Source organism: Dermacentor andersoni, chromosome 5 (genome assembly GCF_023375885.2).
Source record: "Dermacentor andersoni chromosome 5, qqDerAnde1_hic_scaffold, whole genome shotgun sequence".
In the NCBI taxonomy this organism is placed as follows: Eukaryota; Metazoa; Arthropoda; class Arachnida; order Ixodida; family Ixodidae; genus Dermacentor; species Dermacentor andersoni.
This window is the reverse complement of record NC_092818.1, coordinates 155,192,791-155,201,562: the sequence shown is the minus strand read 5'-3', so window position 1 is coordinate 155,201,562 and position 8,772 is coordinate 155,192,791. Positions and strand designations below refer to the sequence as shown.

The following is an 8,772-nucleotide window of genomic DNA, read 5'->3' as shown; positions in this document are numbered from 1 at the left end:
AGGAAAATGAGTCTGTATTTGCCGTAATTAGGCATTCATGTGGAAGCGTTCCTCCTGCTATAGCGCATGTCCTTAGTTGTTTATTTATTATTTATTCTATTTATTTATGCAAACTACCTTCAGCGCCTAATGGAAGGCATTATGCCGCGCATTATAAACTTTTTTGGTGCATGAATATTTGACGTGTGGCACTAATCAGCCTAACATCATCATCTTGCTCAAGCATGTGTGAAACGAGCATCATCATGCTTGTGTCACACTTGCTCACGTGCCGTCTTTCTTTCTTCGAAAGCAGTGGGCCTAGTATTGGGGTCACTATTGTTACAGAACTTGGGTTGGGGCGATAGGCTGTTAGTATTATAGTTTCAAAGCTTGAGGGCACTAGAAATGATTCACGGATCAGTTAAAGGCTGTCTTGAGACATCTGGGAACGAGGTAAGCTCTACAATGTTAGATTTTAAGAACGATTGAGAACACGCTGGCACGAAAGCGGGGACAGTTGGGGGGGAGGGGGGGGGGGGTAAAATCATCATTCATCATTAATAAGTATCTCAAGTTTCGGCCCATTACTTTCTGCAGAACGTTGACATAATTGGATGTAGCTTGTATGTCCTTTATAATCGGAGAGAGAAGTTCGTTTCTGCAACTTAGCTTGTCAATATGAATAAATAACAGAAATAAATTTTAAAATATCCGCAGCGCTCCCGTTACGACGTCTCCAATAGCTCCTGAAACGCTTTGGGGCTTAAAATCTATGTATCTACCGACCAATCATTCAACTACACAAGTATTATTTATGCCATGTCGTTCTATAGACGCGGTTGTCATGCGAGCAAAGCGGCATGAGATAATTCCTGCTAAGTAATGACGCACTCGGAAACAGAAGTAGTGATAAAGACACTCTCTTCTGCTTATGTAGTTAGACACTACACTACTGCACTATTCACCCCTCAGTTTAGCTAGCTGTGACATAGCATACAGTGAACCTGCGTACAGGCCCGCTGTGGTTGCTTAGTGGCTATGGTCTTGGGCTGCTTAGCATGAGGCCGCGGGGTCGAATCCTGGCCGCGGTGGCCGCATTTCGAAGGGGGCGAGGCGCGAAAACAACCATGTACTTAGATTTAGGTGCACATTAAAGAACCCCGGGTGGTCCGAATTTCCGGAGTCCCCCGCTACGGCGTGTCGCATAATCAGATCATGCTTTTGGCACGTAAAACCCCATAACTTGAAAAGAGAAAGACTGTGTACAGTTATTACATTGTAGCCCCTCCTGTCAACACACATAGCTTCTACAAAGCAAGACCTGAATTAAGGCGTTAAAAGGGTTTGTCATAAATTAAGCCTTTTGAGACCGCATGCATGCCAAATTGTCCCATTGGGAAATTCTGGGCTATTTTCTCTTTAAACTGTCAATTGACCTGCTGCCTGTTTCTTTCTAGGGCAAGACGAGTAAGTATATGAGCTGCCTATTTCAGTGATCAAACGTTGCTCGATAAAATTTTTCGGGCTGACATTTGCTAAATTTGGCATTGATTCTTCATCTTACTGCTCTATGTACGGCTCTCAAGATGGTGTCGCTCGTATCTCAGTGAAAGCGCAAACAAAAAGCCAGCTGCGTCCTTCAAACGAAAGGAGAGAAATTCGGAAAACGTATACTGTTCAACACATCAAAGCACCTATAGCTTTCCCGTAGGTATTTCAGTAATTCTGAAGGGAACAAACCAAAGTAACACCATGACTGAAGACTATCGGCGCAATAGATGTTAAGGTAACGCTAAGTTTCCCAAAAAGGCAATTAATAGTGCGTGACATGGTTGAAATTGTGCTTTTTTTTTACATTCGCACCAAGCTTATCGTTATTGGTCCTGATTTAGCCACGCTTTACAAAAAAAAAAAAAAGCTGTTAAAGTGTAGCTATTGAGATCTGGCAAGTGCATGGTAACGGTGTTTCCTGATACTCGGAAGGTACCCCTGACTTTAAAAAATAGACACGCTTGAAAGCTGTGCTTGAGTCATATTAGCATTGATTAGCTGTAAATCTCTCACAACCCCGTGAGAGATTTACGCCGCTTACGACCTTCCACTATAGGGTAACGTTCTGCTATAGAAGTGTCAACCATTACTGTTTTACAGCGATGTGCATTCCCCGCGAGCATTAACGCCGTGACATAAACACCAACATGTGTTGTCAAGTGGAATTCAGGAGGGTGGCTTCGGTTTCTTGACATACACGCTTGTTGCGACACAATTTCATCGCATGGTGGGGCACTCCACGCTATCTCAGAATTTGTGTAATAAAGATGTATATAATTCATATTTATATAAGCAGAGCTATACAATTGATACTGTATTTTCCCTTGTGCATGCAGGGAGAGCTCGGCACTGACGACAGCACTGATGGTCACATTTTGTGTCGGCGCCCTTGTTGTAGGCATTGGTATGGTCCTGATTTTCGTCACGGGTACGTCAACTTGCGGAAGAGCTGATTTCAGAATAGAGGTTCATGCGATATGTGTGCGGTGGCTTACCATACTATTTGGAATGGGCACCTGAGAGAAGCTGACATCGTTCGCTGCCTTGTCGCAGTCATAAGTTGAGAGAATCCTTATCGCTGGGTGCTTTTATAATAACTCCATAGTAGCCGCCGAGCGCAATTATACCGACACAGCACACATACCGAACAAAAACCACTTGTGTGCGTTCGTGTGCATGAGCTGTCTGTCGCGCAAACTATTGAAAGGTATTGTTTTTCTTTATGTGTGAAACCATCTTCTTAAAGCTTGAAGCTCAATAAAAGGTATTTGTTTTTAGTTGCGCAGTGTACTCTGATACATATTGACTAAATGGAGCCTCGTAACCAAAAGACGAATTTCCGAAGTTGCAGTGAACATGAAGTGAGACGCACGCGTTGAGGTTCGTCTTTAATACGGAAGCAGGAGGCGATCTCGAAGGAAGAGGCAAATGCCATCTCTTGTTTGTACATAAAGAGTAGCTGGTCCAAATGTGTGCCGCCTGCGACTTGTATAAATTGCTCCATCCATCGTATATTCACGTTGCCACCATGTCAACCAAGTCATCCCTGTAGTCAAAATCGACTAACAATTTCAAAATTTCGTAGCAGCAAAAAGCAGAATTTTTTTATTATTAGAAGTTGGGTCATATTGCAGGTATTTAGTATACGGAAGGAGGTCCCATAGTCAAATGCTCTATCGAGATCAGTACAATAAAATACAGTACAAGATCAATTATGATAGTTAACATCTGCGTTAAAGTTAACATCTGACAGTTAAAATTGTGTGAGCGTTACCATTTCTGTATCACGAAACATACTCCCAGTAGTGGGAGGGAGAGATTTTTCGATAAACGCATGGTCTCGCTTTTGTGGCTGAGCGCTTCCTTACAAGAACAAAACGATGCTGACAAATGCGCCAGGCATCGACCCTCCTTTTCAATTTTGCCAGCCAAAGAACACTGTTGCCCCTGCGATCAAACCATTACAGCGTTTCAGTAGCCGTCCACTGCGATTTAGGCACCTTGATCTTGCAACCAGACGTCTTCTCCGTGTGCTGGAAAGCCCCGTAGTGAAGCTGTGGTTACGAATGAATTCCTTTTCACGGGCACTCGCTCAGGAGAGCTCCTTGAGAGCAATAAATTTAAAGTGAACGTACAAGCAAGAACTATTAAGTTTCCGTCATCTGATACTTTTATAGATCAGCTCACACTGTTTTATAATACTTTACGGTGATCGCGATGCCGAAAAGCTGCTGTTCCCCAATGAATATCGCAAATCATGAGACTGTTCAAACTCGTCTGTTAAAACTAGATGGGTAGCTTTAGAAAGAAAGAAATAAAGCGAAAAGAGCGCGTAGGTTGTTTTTTAAATGTCGCGTTTCGTTAACGGAACAGTTCACTGGGAAAAATGTCTGACTGATAGAACACAGATGCTCCGTGGAGATTACAATCTCGGGCGCGCAGAGCTAGTGCAGAAAGAGCGTCTTGTATCGGGAATGAAAAAAAGATCACGTAGAAATAGCTATGTTTGGTCGCTACGTTTCACTGGAAATGTCGCAAACGCATTATCTTCTACTTCTGGTTCGTTTGCTTGTTCCAGGAGATGCGGGAGACCACCTACAAGGTCAGTGATTCTCAAAGTTCTTTCACTCGGTTCACATGTTCATTCCTTCGCTAACCTAGTTACGATAACTTTCTTATGTGTTCGTGTTTGTACAGTGCTTTCTTTTTTCTCTACAATGCGCGTGGATTTGGTGTTCAGTGTGCAGTTTTGCATGTTGCTTTGGAACGACACAGCCTTGAGACCCTGAGCAGACTAATAATGGTTTCGTCAACCATTTCTATTAATGAAGGCGTTGCTTCAAAAACTGTGGCCAGTAAGAGAGAAACCTGTTATTGAGCGTAGCCTTGAATTTTTTGAGTAAAGAATTTTCGTTTCATTTTATAGTCTGTGTCACTTTTCTGTATCAAACATTTCCTCTCAGGTCTTATGTTTTGTAATACGTATAGACATATTGCACGTCAGTAGAATGAGTAAAGAGAAACGAAACGAAAAACAGCGCACCGGCGAGAAAAAAGCGCGAAGCGATCATTGAAGCCCAAAGAAAAATACCAAAGTGGTGCTTTTTAGAATATGCACAGTAAAGAGGGCACTTAAAGTGTATCAACTGCCGCTGATTTCAACAATCGCAGTGCACCGTTCCCAATGATATTAAGCCTTTTCTTCTTGACGGAAGCAATAGCATTGGGAAGGTGGCGGAATGAGTTGGTCGAGCTTTCAGTGGAGTGAGCTTTCAGGAAAGGTCAAAGCTGACGTTGTAACCAAAAATCTGTCGGCAACACCGATTTTTAAAGGTAGTCAACATCTTCATCGTAATCAACCTATTTATGTACACTGCAAGGGGGACGATGATGATAATTACTTCAGCTTAAATCTAGAGTATCAACTTCTTACTTGAAATCTCCGTTTCAGCCCGTGTGATAGAAGACAGCGGTTTCTAAATGATTTCAGGAGCGGATTACTGAAAAGCATGACACCGCATTCAAAACATTGACCTCGTATGCTATACATCAAAACAAGACACATGCGCAGAGAAAAAATGGGTGATATTGGATGATAAAGTGATCAAGCAGGGGAGGGGGGGGGGGGTAGAGCATTATGTCAGGCTCGAGCAAACGTTTCGATGGTGGCAGTCGCTTACGTCACCGCAAAAACTCGAAAGCCGGTAGCAGTTGTTGCTCCGACGTAGACGAGACCCCTCATCGAAACGTTGGCTCAGCCTGGCGCATCCCTTCTTAGGCCATTGTTTAACAACCGTATGCTTGAGAAAATTGTAAATAGTAATTTACTGGGCAAATCATTGTGAATGGTAAACTTGCACATACTATCAGCCAATCTGCCAGGGTGAAATAATGTCCGTTAGAATGAAGAAATAATTTTTTTAAGAATCGCGGGTTTTACGGGTCAATAGCACGATTTTCTTATGAGGCTGGTCGTAGTGGGGGACTGAGGATTAATTTTGACTGCGTGGGGTTCTTCAACGCGAATTCAAATCCAAGTACAGTACAGCTTTTCACATTTCGCCCCCAGTGAAATGCGGCCTGCACGGCTGGCATCAAGGCTCAGAAGCGCAACACTACAGTTACTGTGCTACCGCGGCGGATTGAATGCAGAAATGATATGTGGCTTAGACAATATTGTAGTATACGGCAATGGGCGTGGAAAGCGGGAGGTAAAACTAGAGGAGGGAGAAGCATACGGGGCGGACAGTTGACAGAATGTTGCATAGCGCTATCATTACAGGGGCTAAAACATTGTATAGCTCTAAGCAGGCACGTACCCAGTATTTTTTTTTTTTTGGGGGGGGGGGGCAACCCAAGGCAACTTTTCTATGCTAACGAGGGGAGTTGCTTGACTAGTACAAATGTGAATAACGCCCACCATTCGCTATAAAAACACATAAACCCACAAAAAAAGAAATGAAATAAGGTGTATTTTAAAGGTACGCCTGTGCGATACACCTCTCCTTTACTTGGCAAACAAAGAACCACGTCAAATGAAATCGCGCAGGAAGAACATTGCCAAGAACAAGTAAAGAAACCCCGAGAGTGTAAAATAAAGATAACTTTAGTAGAATAAAACTTAAAGAAACAGCAGTTGACAACAAAGGCACACGGACTGCGCGGAGTTGTGTTACTCTGCCAGCCAATCAGAACAGCAAACAAAATCGTCGTCATGCGGCTTTTTCAAAATGGCATCGTACTTGATACCTCCGGAGCGTCTGCTGTTCTTGAAGAGTCTTTTTTTCATCGGCGGAAGCAATTAGTTGTGCAGCAGACATGGACAAAATGTAAGGAGCCTGAGCATTTCACTCTTCAAAAGTCTGCGATGCAATTCATTTCACTGCTGAACCTGTTTTACTTATGAAACTTCACTGCCAACTGAAGTGAAACTTCCCAACAAATAGCTGTAGCGAAGCAAGCATGTTATTTCAGTTCAATAAAGAATTAGGCATTCGCCATTCCACTATAATAGGTGAGGTGAAAGGTATAAAATTACGCACTAATAATTTCATTGTTGTAGTTACCGCCTTATTTGGGTAACAGTAAAAGTTTGAAGTACGAATTATTTTCGGCCTCGTGGAGGAACAGTGCATGGCTGGCGGTTATGAGGGCGTGGGCGGGGCTTCATTGCAGACTTAAGTTGTATCCTACTATAGTAGCGTTTTTTGAATTACCTCTGGAAGAACTATACAGAAATATATATTCGTGGAAGAATCACAGTTCTTTTGGATCCCTCGTTTACTGCTCTGACAGAAGTGCCACAACCGACTCGTATTGTTATTTGGGAAGTTACGTAAGGATGCCTGGCCGCCAGTCGCGTACAACCGCATATGGCACAGGAAGCTGCGATTGTACACCTACTGCGCCCACCGCGGAAGGTTAGAAAAACACCTACATAAGCACAACAGAGAAGCGGCTACGTTAGGCGGCTCAAATGATAACTGTAGAAGCGTCATTAGCACACGGAATTGTCCTTCACTTCCAACGGCGTTATCACTGCTTCCTCTTTAAATAAAAGATGTTGATTCATAAATGTTTTCACAAACAACTGTTAAATATGGTAATTTTCGCTTTTATTTTGTTACTTCAGGCATTCGTCATATATTCACCTCTGCTACTGTCTCGATGGGAGCTCTGTTACATATATTTTTAAAGGAAATGAAAGAGGCAGCAAGGAAGCGCTTCTTCGTTCGTTGAAACACAACTGGGATTGCGTCAAGTTCAAAGGAGTCGGGGAGAATGAATACAACGGGTGAGCGGGACATTAGCAGAAGGTTTAAAAATTATTCAATGGAACGATTAAACGCTTATTTGGTGAACGTGCGTAACAAGTGAGAAAAAGATATTGGGGCGGTGCTGAGAAAGATTAGAAAGATTATTTACTATGCCAAGGGGCCATAAAGAAACCTATATAGGATGCCACCTGGCCTTGAGCAATCCTATATAGTTATAAGAAAATTTCGAAAAGAACACGAAAAGAACACGTAGCGGGCAATTTGGCGTGTACAGGAGCTTCTCGTGTTAGTCGTACTGCATGCAAGGTACGCAAAGTGCTCTCATTAACAGTTCAGCAATTCTTACACAGACAAAACAAGCAATCTTTCTCTGCCGGACGACTAACTCATGCTGCCATCGTTATCTTTCTTTCAAAGCTGGTGGCGGAGAGAGTGGCAGCAGTGGTTCTGGTGGCGGTTCGTCTGATGATTTTGATGTTGTTGCCGCTGGTGATTCTGATGGTGGTGCTGCTGGTGATTCTTCTGGTGATTCTGATGGTGGTTCTGGTGGTGGCTCTGGTGTTGATCCCGCTGGCCGTCCTGCTGGTGGTCCTGCTGGCGGTTCTGCTCGCGGTCCTGCCAGTGACGGACATCCACCTATTGCTACAGCCATCGCCATTAATCCCGTCCCGCCAGTGATTAGAATGCCTGCGTCTCAAGCAAAGCGTAAGATTTTGGGGTTCCCTATGTAATGGCGCCTCACCGCATGTCTTGCTGCTTTTTTTTATATATAAGCAAACCACTGACATGAATGTGCCCCGGAAGCTTCATAATGGCGTGATAACTATCGGATAACGCTTCTTTTCTAAGGGCTGGACCCTTACTAACTATATTTCTTAAGTTGTTGCCTGACACGCAGCGATAATGTGTGCTAGAGTGTACCTCTTTTCAGTAAAACGGTCAGTCAGTGAAGGTTGCTTTCCAGCTGTGATTTAGCCATATATATATATATATATATATATATATATATGTGTGTGTGTGTGTGTGCTCCGCTCTCCTCTCTTCCCATCAGCCCCAATCCCGCTGGCTATTAAGACGTTAGATCACCAATAACATGTATATATACATATATATATATATATATATATATATATATATATACGTTATTGGTTATCTAACTTTTTAATAGCCAGCGGGGTTGGGGTTGATGGGAACAGAGGAGAGCGGAGTATATAGCGCATCAAATTCCTAGGGACTTAACATTGACTAAATGTTTATAATGGTTAATGGTAGCTTAAGCTTTTGTTAAATCTACATAAATATTATCTGCAAAGAACGCGTATGTGGTTGTTTCATATCAGCAGCAAATTAAGTCAGCGGGAGTTCAGTAGAGTAATTAGGCTTAAAAGACGCTCTGCAACACGGTTTCAGCGTGTTAAATGAATTATACTAGACGCGAGATAACGCTTCCGTGAACACCTGG

General features: G+C 43.0%; 1 protein-coding gene across 1 annotated transcript; it reads left to right on the top strand.

Annotated features, from left to right (window-relative positions):
* The first annotated feature begins 1,337 nt into the window (after positions 1-1,337).
* On the top strand, positions 1,338-8,041 carry LOC140218577 (uncharacterized). Its single transcript, XM_072288375.1, has 3 exons — positions 1,338-2,461; positions 4,112-4,135; positions 7,728-8,041. The coding sequence occupies exons 1-3, from the start codon at positions 2,398-2,400 to the stop codon at positions 8,039-8,041; spliced, it is 402 nt and encodes a 133-aa protein (XP_072144476.1). The 5' UTR covers positions 1,338-2,397.
* Positions 8,042-8,772: the final 731 nt, after the last annotated feature.

What these genes read in the sequence shown, in the direction of transcription:
- LOC140218577 (XM_072288375.1), top strand. Translation starts at nt 2,398, where the DNA reads ATGGTCACATTTTGTGTCGGCGCCCTTGTTGTAGGCATTGGTATGGTC. An exon ending in GGTCCTGATTTTCGTCACGG is followed by an intron (nt 2,462 to 4,111) that starts GTACGTCAACTT and finishes TGCTTGTTCCAG; the next exon opens with GAGATGCGGGAGACCACCTA. An exon ending in TGCGGGAGACCACCTACAAG is followed by an intron (nt 4,136 to 7,727) that starts GTCAGTGATTCT and finishes TTTCTTTCAAAG; the next exon opens with CTGGTGGCGGAGAGAGTGGC.